This window comes from Pseudogymnoascus verrucosus (assembly GCF_001662655.1).
Source record: "Pseudogymnoascus verrucosus strain UAMH 10579 unplaced genomic scaffold scaffold_50, whole genome shotgun sequence".
NCBI classification, from domain to species: Eukaryota; Fungi; Ascomycota; class Leotiomycetes; order Thelebolales; family Thelebolaceae; genus Pseudogymnoascus; species Pseudogymnoascus verrucosus.
In genome coordinates, this window is record NW_017263701.1 from 185663 (window position 1) to 201551 (window position 15889).

At 49.7% G+C, this 15889-nt stretch overlaps 7 protein-coding genes across 7 annotated transcripts; 3 read left to right on the top strand and 4 right to left on the bottom strand.

Moving 5' to 3' along the window:
• Positions 1 to 2: 2 nt before the first annotated feature.
• Positions 3 to 4530, bottom strand: ATG26 (Sterol 3-beta-glucosyltransferase; the record flags this gene model as incomplete). Its single annotated transcript, XM_018277864.1, has 5 exons — positions 3 to 308; positions 367 to 3126; positions 3180 to 3611; positions 3665 to 3762; positions 3813 to 4530. 5 exons carry the CDS (start codon positions 4528 to 4530, stop codon positions 3 to 5), a joined length of 4314 nt encoding a protein of 1437 aa, XP_018127023.1.
• Positions 4531 to 5335: 805 nt separating this feature from the next.
• VE01_08442 (uncharacterized protein) lies at positions 5336 to 6993 on the bottom strand (the record flags this gene model as incomplete). The annotated part of the gene is made up of 3 exons (XM_018277865.1): positions 5336 to 5343; positions 5386 to 6375; positions 6429 to 6993. 3 exons carry the CDS (start codon positions 6991 to 6993, stop codon positions 5336 to 5338), a joined length of 1563 nt encoding a protein of 520 aa, XP_018127026.1.
• Positions 6994 to 7209: 216 nt separating this feature from the next.
• VE01_08443 (uncharacterized protein) lies at positions 7210 to 9016 on the top strand. Its single transcript, XM_018277866.2, has one exon. The coding sequence runs from the start codon at positions 7322 to 7324 to the stop codon at positions 8861 to 8863; it is 1542 nt and encodes a 513-aa protein (XP_018127025.1). The 5' UTR covers positions 7210 to 7321; the 3' UTR covers positions 8864 to 9016.
• Positions 9017 to 9045: 29 nt separating this feature from the next.
• On the bottom strand, positions 9046 to 11785 carry RAD54 (DNA-dependent ATPase rad54). Its single transcript, XM_059463963.1, has 2 exons — positions 11699 to 11785; positions 9046 to 11649 (listed from the first exon to the last, which is right to left on the bottom strand). Coding segments are annotated over exons 1-2 (2433 nt in total). The 5' UTR covers positions 11701 to 11785; the 3' UTR covers positions 9046 to 9218.
• Positions 11786 to 11941: 156 nt separating this feature from the next.
• VE01_08445 (uncharacterized protein) lies at positions 11942 to 13401 on the top strand. Its single transcript, XM_018277868.2, has one exon. It carries the CDS (start codon positions 12446 to 12448, stop codon positions 13385 to 13387), a length of 942 nt encoding a protein of 313 aa, XP_018127019.1. The 5' UTR covers positions 11942 to 12445; the 3' UTR covers positions 13388 to 13401.
• Positions 13402 to 13424: 23 nt separating this feature from the next.
• On the bottom strand, positions 13425 to 14309 carry VE01_08446 (uncharacterized protein). Its single transcript, XM_018277869.2, has 2 exons — positions 13733 to 14309; positions 13425 to 13672 (listed from the first exon to the last, which is right to left on the bottom strand). Exon 1 carries the CDS (start codon positions 14119 to 14121, stop codon positions 13768 to 13770), a length of 354 nt encoding a protein of 117 aa, XP_018127022.1. The 5' UTR covers positions 14122 to 14309; the 3' UTR covers positions 13425 to 13672; positions 13733 to 13767.
• A 197-nt stretch (positions 14310 to 14506) lies between these two features.
• On the top strand, positions 14507 to 15807 carry VE01_08447 (uncharacterized protein; the record flags this gene model as incomplete). Its single annotated transcript, XM_018277870.1, has 2 exons — positions 14507 to 15069; positions 15132 to 15807. 2 exons carry the CDS (start codon positions 14507 to 14509, stop codon positions 15805 to 15807), a joined length of 1239 nt encoding a protein of 412 aa, XP_018127021.1.
• Between the last annotated feature and the right edge of the window lie 82 nt (positions 15808 to 15889).

Below are 15889 nucleotides of genomic sequence, written 5' to 3' on the forward strand. Positions count from 1 at the left end.
AATCACTTGGTTTCCGCGCCCTTTTCAGATGGCAGCGGCGTCTCAGATCTTGGCGTCGGGACCGGAGACTCGGGCGCATCCTTCGACTGTGATTCAGTCAAGTCCCTCGACTGCGCAAGTACCACCCGCGGATCCCATGCGTGGATACGGCTCATAAGTTCCGGATCATTGTCGTCGCCGATGAACGTCCAACTCTCCTCGATATCTTCAGCTAACCCTTCGTGGCTGCCGGACTTCCGCTTGATCAGACTATTAGCGTATTCCATGTCGCGGTAGATGCATTGGATCGCCATATCCACGCCGTTCTCCTGTAAGATTATTAGTTTCTAAACATCCAAATGACTAGGGGATGAAGAGGGGACTCACGCTTCTGATCTGCTCGCCTATTAATTTCGCCTTGGCAATTATCCGCTCACTATGCGTAGCTTCCCACAGCGCGCGCGCAAAGACGCTCACATTGAGCTTCCGGAGGTAAATCCCAACACCAAGGTCCTCCACTCGCCCGCCATAGAAAAACTGGTCTCCAAAGAACGGCTTAATAATCGTAGGCTTGCCAGCTCTCAGACTCGCTCCAGTCGTTCCGGAACCGCCGTGGTGGGTTACGGCATCGACTTGCGTGAACAGCCAGTCGTGGGGTGCGGACTTGATCTGCAAGATTTCCTCGGGGAGGACTTCAGGCTCGGTTGCGCCGATCTTGTCGAGTCTGTCGGACCATCCCTTTGATAGGATGCAACGGACATCAGCTTTTAGTACTGAGTTCACAACCGTTTTTGTGAGAGCTGCTGAATCGGATACGACGATGGAGCCGAATCCAATGTAGACCAGCTTCTTCCCATCAGCCCTAGCCTTAGCGATGAAATCAGAGAGCTCCTTAGGTGGCTTGTAGTCAGTGCCTTCGTCGAGGAACCAGTATCCCGTCACCCTAATCCAGTCACTGTAATCGAGCGGTGGTACGACGACCGAGGGACTGAAGTTGTACAGGAATGGCACCTTATTCGGCTGCATCTTCTCCAGACTGGTGCGAGGCAGGCTAAGCTCCTTCTTACGCCATCTGTTTATCTGGCCCGCGATGGCTTTCCAGAAGACGTTCTCGAACATGACGTAGGTGATGTAGTTGTAAGCTCCGCCCATCTTGTGCTCTGGCACAGCAAAGGCATGGGGATAGGCGCGCGTTCTAGTCCATGGCATCGTAAAGGCGCGGAAGTAGGGGATCCCTAATGCTTCTGCGATATGTATCCCGGCCATGGCGCTAGGGCTCTCGATGAGGACATCTGAGTTCTGGCAAGCTAACCAAGACGAAGAAAGTAGGTCATCGATCCACCCGCGGAAATTCGTGGAGGCTTCTTTCAAGAATGAGTATGTGAACATGCCGTTCTCAACGCAGATGCGCATAAGTTCGGCCGGATCACCTCCGACGGGGGCGAACTCGATGCCATGGCCCTCAATCCAATCCTTGAATTCAACATGCGTCGCGATCTTTGGTCTATGTCCTTCTGCTATAAATCCCTTGCAGAGCGCGATGTATGGTTGGACATCTCCGCGGGAGCCGATAGTTAAACAAGTAATGCGAAGTGACTCGGTCGGCTTGAAATTTAATATCGAAGCTCGGGGATCGTCGAACATAATAGGGGCCGTCTCAGTTGAGGCACCTTCCGCCGTAGTTGGCAATTCGAGGTCATGGCTATGCTGTCGCGACTCTTGGCGTGCTTCTTGCAAAGCCTTATGCTCAGCAACCGCCCATGCAGCGCTTTCCTCTTCCTCTTGCGTTAGTAAGCCCGATTCCTTAAGGTAGCGAATCGTTTCTAGGTTTTGAAGCAAAGTGACACAGCAATCATCTCTTGCATCCGGTTGCCTGAACTCAAAGAAGAGTTCCTCATGTCCCTTAACAACGACCACCAGTCCAGAATAGCCAAAGCGGAAGCCCTTTTCCTTGTCTACATTCTCAATGTCTTTGAGTGGCAGAATCAGCTTTGTGCGAGAGCCAGGTAAAAGGCTTCTAAAGCAAAACGAGCGATTGCTGATGTAAATCTTTCCATAAAGAGGCAATACTCGGTGGAAGTAACCGAAATATGCGGCTTGCAACTTCTCTCCAGCCGGAAGTGCAAAATGGGCTTGAAAGCGATGTTCAGCTCCATCAGATTGGCCGCCTTCATCGTCTGTGTCATCTTCTAGCCCCTGGCCTAGTGGTTCATCGTAATGTTTCTTCCCCCCTTTCCACATCCCGGAGACCTTCTCAACATATCCCATAGACTCTGTTGCAAGAAGGGTGCTCATGCGTTTTGAGTGGCGGTTGAGGTAGTTAGCAAAGCCAGCAGCCCTCTGCAATGGGTATGCACCAGCTTTAGCTAAGGTTTGCAAAGAAGGTGAAGACGCATTATCGGCCTGGGTTAGCTTTGGCCGTTCATATGCGTCCATAGTTGCTGCGTGTGGCAGTGTCGTAGGTATCTCTGGTACCAGCGGACTCCCAGGCAATTGAGCATCATCTCGGCGTCTTGATGCAGATGCTGAGCGATGGATAGTAGGCTGGAAGAACCCTTCACTACCCCTCAGTATCTGACTAGCAGACCCTGTGGCATCCTCACTAGCTGACTGGGCAGCAGCCGAGGACTCTTCCATCGAATGAACATAAGAGTCGGACGAATCTTGCTTCTCAGAATTCTTCTTCTCGGACGCCCGATTCCTACTGAAGCTCCGTCTATCGTTGCTGGGGCTCCCGTTTCTACCTTGCCCGTCCAAGTTGAATCTGCTAACATCCATACTGCGTCTCGAGGCTCTGGTTTGGCTAGTACTTCTCTGGGTGATGTCAAAGCTTGCTCTAGAAAAATCACCGCTAGCTCTCGGGCTATGTACGTGAAGAGGGGACGAGATAAGAGGCGTTAGCGTTGCCTTAACGCTCTCTTCGAGCCCTGAAGAAGTCGCCTTCCCAAGGTTTGGATACGGTTTGGTCTCTCTTGTCGAAATCGCAAGGCTAGGCCTAGATGAACCTGCCTTAGGGCTATTACTGCCGGAATTTCCTTGAGGCTGTACCAACAGGCCTTCTGGTATTTGCTTTGCTGCCGAATCCGACACGAGAGTGCGAAGAACACTTAATGCTTGCTTTCCAAAGCTGAAAAACGAGAAGAAGTACTAGTCTAAAGTCAGCATATGGTCTCATTATAGCCTAGGAGGCGTAAACATACCTCATCAATAGCGTATGTCTCATCGTTGTCGATTACTCGAATCTTGCAGGTCTCCGCGAATTCAATCACCGGGCTGTCTTCCACGTCGATCACATTCTCAATCGGCAATGAGATTTTGACGCTATCCCCATCATTATGAGAACGGAAGATAATCTTCTGAAGTGCCTTCACCCATTCCTTGGCGCTCGGTATGCTGTCGGCGTGAAATTGATATCTCCGATGATTGGTTATAACTTCAAAGAACGTCTTCTCTTTGTCTACAACGCTAGCAGATATACCATATCTGAGATCGATATTTCCCGATGGGAAGTACTTGTCAGAAGGATCAGTATAATACGACAGCACATCGCCTTGCAGGTTGAACCAGTAGCGGTTATACTTTGGGTTTTTGAGTCCACGTTTGCTTAAGTATCCCGACTTAACAATCTCGTTCTACCATGCTATTAGTGAATCATAATAAAGTACGAGTAGGGAGCCATTCATACCGATTTCTTAGGGAGGTATGCATAGAAGCAGATGTGCTTCTCGGTAAGATACATGTACCCTTGAAGCAGTACGCTCTTCATAAGCCAGCAAGGATATTCTGCTATGGATTAGCTACACGGGTCTAAGAAAGGAAGGCAATGTATTTACCATCAATAACCAACTCGGGGCTCTCGAATTCGAAAATCTCCATCAACCGTATCGCGAGGTCGCTCGGGGAGCCTTCAACGCCATCCGCGCCGCCATCCGATTGCCCTGATATGAACTCTGATCGCCTTGAATCAAAGCTTGCCCGCTGCACCGCGGCCGCCTTTGCTTCCAGCATCTGGCTCATTATAGGAGGGCCCTTAAAGGGCGACCGCGTTATATGATCTCTTTCAGTATCCTTGGCCTTTTCCGGCGTGACCGGATCGCTTGAAGCTGACGATAGCTGTGAATGCTTGCTTCTGTTCTTGATGCCGAGTTGCGATAAGGATCGTAGCAGCTTATTATCAGAAAGTTTGCGTCTATGAAATCTATGTCGTGATATACGCTCATCTGTAGGAAGTTTGGTCGTGACAGTGTCGGAAGAAGCCTCAGACGGCCTGGAGGCGTCTTCCGGTTCCGTCGTCTCGTCCTCCTCATCATCGCTATCCTGGCCGTCGAATCTCGCATGGAAGTCGGCTTGCGAACCTGCAGCTGCAATCATCCCAAATACAGACTGGTTAATCAACCCATTCTGTCCCTTGGGAGCCGTGCAGTCCTCGTCTGCGTCATCGCCATCCTCAAAGCGCTGCGGGATCTCCATGGTGACCCTGCGGTCTTCCCTCCGCTTCTTGGTCAACTTCCGCCCTACCCGCTTCTTGATATCTTCGTGGGATCGTATCATGATTCTTGCACGCTTATCTGGGGTTCCCAGACAAAGATGGCGTGGGTTTGATCAGTGGCAACGGGGCCGCACGGGTGGTTGTGATTATTTGAGTCGGGGCACTGGTACCGATTGCGATAAGCCCCTCAGGTTGTCGTCTATCTAACGAAGGAAACGAGGATCACATGTGCTTGCCAAGTATGACTCTCTGAACAATGAGTTTCGACCAACTGAAGCTCAAATCCAACGGCGATCGAGTCAAACAATGGTTCAAAGGCAGTTAAAGAGGTCTGAGGATCTCAAGGTGCAGTCATGGGGAGAAGGTAGCCTTGAGCACGCTAGAGATATGTAGAGTAAGGCACAGATAGGCACCGTATGTACATACATGAAAACGGGTTACTATATTGGACGGCCACTAACGGAGTTGCCCACGCCCCACGCCTAAGACGTCACTCAGTTTAGCGGTAGAACGGGCCAGGCACATCCATCCCACCTATCCCCAACGACAAACCCCGATTTGACGAAATCAAACAAGTTGAGCAGTGAATCATACCCGCGGTTTGTCTTGTCGGTTTGATACACAAAGCAGAATGATTCGGAGATTATTCTCAATGATTATCAGTGTTGTTTTATGTACAACAAGACCCTATTTATGCATCCTTTGAACAGAGACAAAATGGTCTCACCTGAGACCCCACAGTCCCGTTGTATAGTACTCTCTGCAAAAGCCAGACATAGTCCCAACAAAATGTTGCCACATTGTTAACACCCAGTGCCAAACTGGTGTCCTACACTGCCAAAGAAGCACGCGCCTGTCATAACGCCATCATAACCCTAACCCAATGACGATGATTCACATCCACAGGCACAGCTTACCACTGGCAGTTCCACCTGCGACCCAGTTCCTAGTCGGATGGAACTCAGCCGCCGCAGGGACGGCAGAAATCCCATCGCCACCAAGTTGCGCCAGCTGCTCTCCCTCACTCGTGTATATGTCGACAAACCGATTCATGTTGCCAATCACAAACTTTGCGATCCCATCATCCGGCCTTTGTTGCCACTGCGCTTTCAGGATCGTGACCCATCGCCCAGTCTGATTGTTGTGTCTAATCACAGCCGATGGCTCCATATCCTCTTCCGAGATTGTGTGTCCGATTCCCCAGGTCTTTGCTTTCGTACAGGAGTGGATTTTGATTGTGTCGTCGTATGAGCTGGTGGCCACATGGCCAGAGGACGACCATGCCGCATGAGACACCGATAGGCGTGAAGTATGTTCGCCTAGAAGCCCGGGTTGTCTGGTTTCCCCCTTTCCAGTAGATTTCCGCAGATCCCAGATCTTCAGCGTCCTGTCCAGGGAGGCGGTAGCCACGAGATGGGGGTGAAGCGGATGCAATGAGAATCCGCCCACCTTCTTCTCAGATACGTACCATATTTCGGTATCTTTCTGGGTTCTCATATCATGTCTACCAAACGCCCCGTCTAATCTCGAGAAGTAAATCAGGTTAGGGTCGTTAGAGTTCATGTCGATAGCAGAAATTGCTTCGTCATCGTCCATCGACAGTGGCGCATAGGCCTCGACAGCGACTTGCTTCTGAAGATCGAGTTTCCGAATAGAGGAGTCGTAGGAGCCGGAATACAGCTCTGTGTGATTCGGAGGGAATAGGAGAGATGTTATCGTCCGGGCATGAAGCTTGAATGCTGTTATCACTGGCCCTTCAACTTGATCGCCATCATCATCCACCTCTCCCTTCTGAGATGCATCGAATAGACCAAGATTTCCAATCTTATCCCCCGCGAATATAAGCGGCTTGTCATGGGTGGGGTGAAAACCCATAGAGTATATGCGCTCAGGTGTGATTTTAATATCTGAATTACTGTCAGTACTAAAGCAATATAAAGACACAATGGGCCGTTCTCACCATTTGGCTCCCAGGTTTTGTATAACTCAAGCCCACTCATTTTTTCTCTTAGAGATTTTAGCTCCTGATCCGTCGTAGTTTTGATATCACTATCGTCAAACGTCCTCTCATATGGTTGTGCCCCTCTCATGATTGAAGACAGGAAATTGTCGTCATTGGTCCATTTCTTGCCCTCCACCGCAATATCACTTAAATTGAGGTCTCCCGCTACTCTCATTTTCTTCGCCTTGGCGTCATCCTGTGCGAATTGGAATTCTTCCTCAAATTTCCTCTTGGCTCCCTCGCCGTCGGCTTCCAGTCCAGCAATCCGCGAACTGGTTCTCGTTGGCCTTGTAGCCTCTCTTTTTACAGGCGGTTCTCGTTTCCTTGGTGTTTTCGATCGAGGTGGCTTGGGAGCTGCTGTCTTCGGTATGATTTTCTTTGCTGTTGTGCTCAAATCTTTCATTATAGCCTGGTTCGCCGCGATATTCTCGAGTCTCTTGCGCTCAAAGGCGCTCATTTTGGAATCTTTGGGTTCCATTTTGGCCTCGGTGGCAGTAGAATCTTCGGATTCCTTTTTAACCATGATGGCGATAATGGTCTCTCAATTCGAATATCTGTACAAATTTATGTCGTCTCACGAATGCGCGCGCATCGATGTATATGGCGCGAGTTCAGGCGCAATGGTGTAGATGACTTTGGCGCGCCGCCGCGCCGCGTCTTCGCGTAGGAACGTGACTGCGCTATTGGTAAATTAAGTGACGTCGGACCTCCGTACAAAGAGGCTCCAAAAAAGTTGTCCCAAATTCATCAGCCCAGACACGGCCACTCGAATTCTTGAAGTACAGCTCGGACGCTGATGAATTAACGCCGTATCCTTGAGCAGTATTCTACCTGCTAGGCCGACCAAAACCATGGCCTCCAACATATCCTCCCAAGGCGCAAGGGCTATTCATTCAGCGGCGACTTCAATGCCATTCCTATACCAGACCAGGACGCTGTGCAGCAGCAGGAAGCCAATGCGACAACCGGCACTGAGACTCATACTTTCTCGTCCAAGTCGATCCCAGTTATTCCATAGCTCCGGTAGCTCTTGTATGAGGGTCAGCAGGACCCTTTGGAGTGACAAAGAGGACCCTGACGCCGCCACCCCTTCGAGTACCGAGACTCCTATATCACAAGACAGACCGTTGATTAGGAGATACATTGTAGACCGCAAGTCCAACAAAGTCGAGGAGGAGGAGGAGGATGTTCCATGGGACTCACCATCTTTTGGCCGACGAACAGATCAAGTAACAACCGATGCAGTGTCTGAGGCCGATGATATCCAATTCGACATGGCCCAGTCCTACGACCCATTTGCAGAAGAAGAAGATATGTTCTCGGAATACGAGGGCGAACCCGACTTCACTATCCCATCGGCCAGGAAGCCGGGAGAGTCTACGATAACACTAGAAGAACGGGACACCTTCCAGCGCATCTTTTCCGATATCTACGCTCGTTCGCAGAGCACCAGACCTCAGGAACAATCGCTGGTCGACCTATCTGAGGTCAACAAGGAGAACGCAAGAGAGAAACTCCACTCAATCATGGAAGAGGCTGTGCGCCTTCCACAAAACACCCTCTTCACAAGCCAACCCCGCGAGAAAAACCTCGATACATTGAAACAGTACCCCATAGCCCTCCGAGCCGTTGCCGCACGAGCGCTTGGCCTGGAAGGAAAACCTTCTCGAACGAACCAACCCCCGCAAGAAAAACCGATTGACAAATACAAAGAGTTCAGACAACAGGAGCAAGAAAGAGTGGAAGCCGCAATGCGCGCTGCACCAACAGATATAGCTCTTTGGGCAGTCATGGAGAAGGAAGTCTTCAGTCTCATCCCACGTCTCGGACTCGAGGAAAGAAAGGCCCCAGTTCCACCACCTCTTAAGAAGAAGGGTCGCAAATCTTCCAAGAAGGCGGTAGAGATGACGGCAGAGGAACCTACGGGAGTGACGCCAGCGCCCGAGCCTCTGGATATAAACCTCTATTTCCCGCTGTACGCCTCATACCTCCTCTACGGACTACGTCTCCTCCACCACTCATTCGCAAAACATTCGCCTCTAGCATGTAACGTGCTACCCCGAATCAAATCTCTAGGTCTCGTGTCCCACGTTCTCGGTGGAACGACGGCATTATACAATGAGCTTCTGCGGATCTACTGGTTCCAGTACGACGATTTCAGCGGTGTCATTAAACTGCTCGAAGAGATGGAGGAATCGGGATTAGAGCTTGATGAGGAGACATTGGATGTCGTCACTGATATCCAGCAGATGCAGGCTAGGTATTTGTTTTCAAGGGAGCAGAAGGCGCAGAGGACGCCGATTCATTTGTTGTGGACGATGAATGAGTTTGCGCCTGGGAGGTTCAGGTCGTGGCAGACGAGGATTAGGGATACGCTTGACAGAGAGGAATAGATGTCTGGTCATTTTAATTGCTGCGGTAGCAATGATGCCTAGTTGGGCCTTGTAAGAACATATAATTGTAACATACTGTAACACCATCTGTAGAGACTTTAGGATACCCTATATAATTGATAGCACTGTCTACACGGAAGTCATAACGAAGACACATTTTACTCTACAGCTTATTGCATCGTGTGCTTGATATGTCCATATTCTCTTATATTTCATCATTCTCATTTGCATTAAGTCAATCAGACACCCCTCTATCTAAAATATACGCTTCCCCCTTTCAACCGCCCCTCAAACGCCCCGCTGATAACAAATTCCGGCTCTTCCAACAACATCCCAAAAAACCAAGCTGCACATTCTAATGCGAAATATACTGAAACACCGCACTAACATCCTTCTCCCCAAACTCCTGCCTCAGCAGCAAATCCTGAATCTTCTCAATCCCCGCATTCACAAAATGATTCCACGTACTGGTATCACCATACAGCATCGCCGGCGCCTTCAAAAACTGCTTCCCATCCGGCTTACACCGCTTACACTTAAACGTGTCATGCGTATCACTCGTCGTCTTGCCATGGTACTGGAACAGCTCCCTCAAACTATCAAGCGTGAAATGCCTCTCCACATCCTCCGCCGAGTCAACGACACATGACGATAAGGACTGCTTGTGACTCTGGCGCTGGAAGATCTTCTCCTCGATAGTGCCGGTGGCGATGAAGCGGTACACGAAACAGTCTTTCTTCTGCCCGTCACGCCAGACTCTTGCCAGCGCCTGTTGGTCGGCTGCGGGGTTCCAGTCGGGGTCGAAGAGGACGAGACGGTTGGCGCCGATGAGGTTGAGACCGCACCCACCGGCTTTGGAGCTGAGGAGGAAGACGAACTCGGGGCCGTCCGGGTCGTTGAATTTGTCGACTAGTTTTTGGCGCTTGGATACGTTCATGGTGCCATCGAGACGGAGGGAGCCGTAGCCGCGGGAACGACATAGCTTGTCGAATATGTCGAGGGTTTGGGTGTAGTTACTGATGAGGACAATCTTGTCATTCGTGTCTTGTCGGATGCGTGCTAGCATACGGTCGAGGACTTGCATTTTCCCTGAGTACCAGGGCTTAACGTCTCGGTCACGGCCCCTGGCGTCTTTTGGAACATAGTCCTCTGGGAAGTATTGTTCACATCCTGGAAGGTCATCAGAGAGGTTGAGAAGGTCAGGGTGGTTGCAGAGCTTTTTGAGCATGCCAATAGCCTTGAGGGGCTGGCTTCCTTTGCCTCTGAGAAGAGCCTTGATTTCAGGGCTTGTGATGAAATAGTTGTAGAGGTCCAGTTGGAATGGCGCGAGGCCACAGAAGACAACATGCTCGTACTTAACTGGCAGGTATTTTGACAGAATATCGTTCGTCCGGCGAATGATGAATTTGTTGACAACACCCAGCAGTTCGCGAAGACAATCGTCGCCCCTCTCGCGGTCTTTGTCAGTACCCGCGGCATCTCGTCCCTTAAGGATAGGAAGCTCGTATTTCTTCCTAAACTCGAGCCGTGTGCCGAGCAAGTCTGGGTTCGCGAAGCTGACCAGCGAAAAGTATTCTGATAAGTCGTTTTGTATAGGTGTCCCTGACAGAATGACTCGCCTAGAAACGTTCAGGTTGTTGAGCGCAGTAAATGTCTGGCTGTCACCGTTCTTCAGTCGGTGACCTTCGTCGCACAGCATAAGCCCAATCTGGGTATTTTTGAGCTCATCGACATTAAGACGGAGTGTCTCGTAGGACACAATAATGACAGGCCTTGTCACAGCCCGGCCGCTGGCAATAGCCCACTGCCTTAACTGCTGCGTAAGCTCTTCTTTGCTGGCTTTGCCATCAATAGCGAATGGCACAATGGCGTCTTTTCCAAGCCATTTCACCAATTCGTTAGCCCAATTCTGGACCAAACTCGAAGGGCAAGCAATAATGGCCTTTTGTATCGTCGGCTTTCCAGCATTCGTTGACTGTTTCAGTAGCGTCCACATCAACGTGATACACTGCAGTGTTTTCCCAAGTCCCATTTCGTCGGCCATAATACAACCATTTGCCCTGTCGTCGATCATGCCTGTCACACACTTGTACATAAACTTAACACCCTCGATTTGATGCGGTCGAAGAACTTTGGCAAGCCTTGGATCTATGACTACCGGTACTTTCGGCCTTTCTCCCTCGACTTTCTTCTTGATACCAAGAATATCTGCCAGACTCTTGTGGATGATGGGCTCGTCCACTTTTACCACTTCTTGGCTGCTCTCGATTTTCTTGGCTTCTTCAATCGTTTTTGGTACACCGTCGATTGTAGGATCGTATAGCACAATCGCAAACTCTCCCGCTGGATCATGTAGTGGCTTTGCAATGAAAACTGCTCCTTGCCTCAGGCCTAGCGTCGGTGGCGGGCGATTAGGATTATAACCACCAACATCTTTATTGATCAATGGAACCGCGAAACGCTGTCGAAACATTGTATCCTTATCTTTAACTTGAAAGACTGGGAATTTGTTGACGTCCCGGTTTGCTAGCGCAAGGCGGTCTTCGTTTGTCCACGGCTTCTCTCCGTCCTCCTTCTCGCCATCTGCTCCTCCATAGTCAACCTTTCGTCGTTTCCGCGTTGGTTTCTCCGAAACTCGAGTTGCAACAGCCGAGCCGGGGCATTTAAATGGTCGAATTAGCCTATCTACAGACTGTGGTGTTCCGCCATACAGACGTTTAGGAGCTGCACTTTTTGGTGTCGACGCGTTTTCCTTGTCATCGCTCGCGGTTGTAGACTTAATCGTCCTTTGACTTATTAGATGACGTGGGGAGCCGACCGAATAATGGCACTTACATTGCTCTTCAGAACGCTTCAAAGCTGTACGTGCCTTGAAGATGGTTGTCGAGTTCAATCGTAGTTGTGGTACTCGACGCGTCGTTGATTGGTGTTATTACATATCAGACTGACCATACCGCGACTTGGTCATCACGGTCTCATCGCGATGTCACGTGGATCGCTGGTTCCTGGCTACATCTGAGTCTGTGCCTATGCAACATCACACTACAGAAAATGCAGCTTGACAACAAACATATGCAGGGTAACGCACTGTCTTTCGAACAATCTCTAAACTTCAAATCTATTTCGATTCTTATAATTTGTCTTTCAGCTCCAAAATCTGATTTTCTACGGATATTTCACGTATACTTGCACCTCTTTATCAGAACCCCCAGGCCTGCCCCACTAACATGTCTATCCCATCCAATCACGGCAGTCCTCTGCTCATGAGGGGCGGCGGATATGCCGAGAGAAATACCCCGCCACATCATGACGATGGCACGGTGAGCGCAATAACAAGCTAAGATAGAGGCGACAAAGGCGTTGGTTTTTGGGTTCGAATATTGCTAATTCAGAGGCACCTGGCAGGCCTGTGTGCCCACTACGAAGCAATAAAACCGAGTCCACCGACAAGCCCGTTCCACGCCTAACTTGGTCGCCAGGAACCACACATGGAGACCAAAGGATCGTAGGAGGGCCAAGCATAAACGGAGTTCCGTCGGCCATTAGTTCGATCAATCTAGAGAGCTTTAAATAAAGCACGCGATGTCCGCTGACTTCTGGGCCGGGTACATCTCCGGCGCCGTTGGGATCCTCATTGGCAACCCGCTGGACCTCATCAAAGTCCGCCTCCAATCCTCCCCTCAAACCGCTATCACTGCCACACACCCCTCAACATACGCGTCACAATTCAACAGCACCTCCTCCTTAATCCGGGGCGCCACCGCTCCAATTCTCGGATATGGCGCTCTCAATGCGCTGCTGTTCATGACATACAACCGCACCACCGCCTTTCTAAACCCCGGCTACAACCCCGAATCTCCGGGACCAGCCACAAATCTATACACCACATTTATTGCCGGTGCAGTAGGAGGATTGGCATCTTGGGTGGTTAGCTCGCCCACGGAGCTGATCAAGTGCCGCGCACAGGTATCGAATACTCCCATCTCCTCTTTCGCGCTGGCACGCTCGGTCATCAGGTCCGAAGGCATCAAGGGTTTGTATTATGGCGGGACAGTGACGGCGCTACGAGACAGCATTGGATACGGGTTCTATTTTTGGTCATATGAGCTTGGTAAGAGGATATTAGCAGCACAAATGGGAGAAGATAGCTCGCAACAAGCTGAGGCGGCAAAATCACTCCTGTGCGGAGGTATTGCGGGCGTCGTGACATGGGCTAGTGTTTTTCCTCTTGATGTTATCAAGACGAGGGTGCAGACACAGACGCTTTCTGCCACTGAGAGGTCGCCGCTGCTTGGTGCAGCGAGAGTGGCCGTGGTGAAGCAAGGTCGAATAGGTGCTATAGAGATGGCTAGACGGATTTATAGAGAGGAAGGCGCAGCTGTGTTCTTCCGTGGGTTGGGAGTTTGCAGTGTGCGAGCTTTTGTCGTTAATGCCGCACAATGGGCGGTTTATGAGCAGATCATGAAGGAGCTGTCACCTACTCAAACATTTAAGGGCTCGCAGGAAGATGTATATACCATATAGAATATATAAATGAGATATGAAACATGTTCAATTCTAAGTCCAGAACACGGGCGTGAATGTTGATGTCTTCATCTGCTGTTTGTGCCTCCTCAACTTTTACACAGTGAAGAGATCTAACCCTAGTTTCCGTTTCTAGCCACCTTCGCTGTTCCCAAGGTTCATCGTTGACCAAAATAACTAAACAAATTGCTCTCCTAATATTTCTTCCGCACTTAACATAAAAGTTAAAATAATAGCGCTTCTTGGAAGACTCAGCAGTTTCCAAATTTGCAGTTGCTTCGATTACTATAAATTATTAGTATTCATGTGAATATATATTATTTTTAAAAATAGTTGAGTACTTGCATTAATTATCGTATGACACCCATGGTACCCACAACTTAGACATATGGAGCCATAAGCATGTAAGAACACTCCCTAAATCGAGTCCCGATTCCAAATACGTATATGACTCCAGAAGCGACTGCAGATAGAAATAATAGGTAGAGCGCTGGTATAAGACAATCCTGCAAGAACTTTTCATCGTGAACTGGCCAGTCAATTTGAATTTCATCAAATTCCGCCTTTATTTCTGATGGTACCTGGCGAGGTGCGTCTTGCGAACTTGGCGGAGGCAGGTGGGATTGAGATGGTTGGGGTGATATTCGATCCTCTTCAAGTGATAGTTTGTCTGCGTTTTCGCTGTTATCGATGGCTTGGTAGTCTTGCTCGTGGCAACAAGGAAGAATAGCCATTATTGCTGTTATCGATGGCTTGGTAGTCTTGCTCGTGGCAACAAGGAAGAATAGCCATTATTGCGGTTACGCTATTAGATGGAAGTAAGCCAATAAATTTATATTTAAATTGGAAGAAAGAACTGTGTGAGCAACTAAAATAGCTAGACTACGAGTACTGTGATGATACTCACCAGATATGATACGACTGTTTCTTGTTGCGCCACACCACTCCAGCCACGTTGTCGATCTTAACCGTGCGGGTGAACCCTGAAGTCAAACCTTAAAAAGTGGACCATATGTTAACAGGCACCTGTGCCACACCCCTCCACACCACTGCGACGATGGATGAATGCCTTCGGGCGAGCAACCTAACACTGATTTATTTAAAACCCAAAGAGACAAAATGATCGGCCCAACTTTTGAATGGGCTAGGGTGCTTGGGAACCTCTGGGACGTAGCTACCAAGGCAGATGACCCGTCACACCCTGCCCTTCCTCAGACCCGGCCCCGCATTCTCACTCCTTCACCTTCTCGAGAGTCACTCGTCGAATCCGCTGCTTCTGCGACAGCAAACAGCGCCTTCTTCCAGAAGCTCCCGCCTGAGATACGGCTCAAGATCCTAAGAGAAGCCTTTGGTGACAGGACCATCCACATGGATCTCTATTTCGACTACCCGATGAAACCACTCAGTGAGCGCCAACCGAACCGCACACAAAGAGTTGGCGGCGCCCGGATCCCCCCACCAGAGCCCCGATGGGGAATTGTAAGGGCCCAAAGGAAAAAATGGCAGTGGTTGAGTGGCGAGTGCTATCGCAGCTCGCACGCCCCGGCTCCGGATCTGGTGGAGCGTGAAATTGGTGACGATAGCTGCTTCCCGGGCATGACGGATTGTTGTGAAATATTCCATACCAGCATTGGTGTCCGCCCAGTTGGGGTTATGGGCTGGTTGTTATCATGCCGCCTGGCGTTAGTGCTTCATTTCATATTAATCATATCAGATCAGTACTGACTCTTTTTCGTCTTATTAGTTACGCCGAGTGCATCGATGTGCTCTACGGAACGAATACAGTATACATGACTGGTAATCCCTTGCTTCAGCAGCTACAAGATGTGCGATACGGACCGGGTACAATACACATGGCTGGCCCCGTCTTACCTCGACTACTACCAAATGTGCTCCTCCCTAAACGACTCGCCAGTATAACATCAGTGAGAATTCGTTGGACGTGCAACCCTTTTGACAGTGAACCGTATGAACCATCGCTTTACGGAGTCTCAGCCTTTAACAACTTTCTAAAGGACTTGCCGAGGCTATTTCCGCACCTGAGGAAGCTACACCTGTCGTTGGACGGCAAAATGATACCTAGTCCACATGTAGAACCCGACCGGCTCCGCGAATTGATCGAGTCAGATATTATGATACCGGTTGATGACATGGTTCGCAATCTCGGCCCGCAGATGCAAAAGTGTTGCATAGCTATTTCTGCTTTTCTGTACTTTGCGACGAAGTACAAACCTATGAACCCTGGGCAGCAATTATCTCCCCAAGAGCGACACGAATGGCTTCACGCTTGGCGAGAACTTCCCGCATCCAATTTGACGTCTTTACAGCAGAGCGCTCATTTGAAAGGGTATGCGATTCGCATTGGGCAATTAGATATGCCTGTGCAATTTATGATCCCACCAGGGTACGGTGATTTCTAAGATGGCCTTGGAGCTTGACACAACGCCTACAGCTATACCTGTCAAGTAGAATGTGTTATCACGACTCAATTCTTCTCATTAC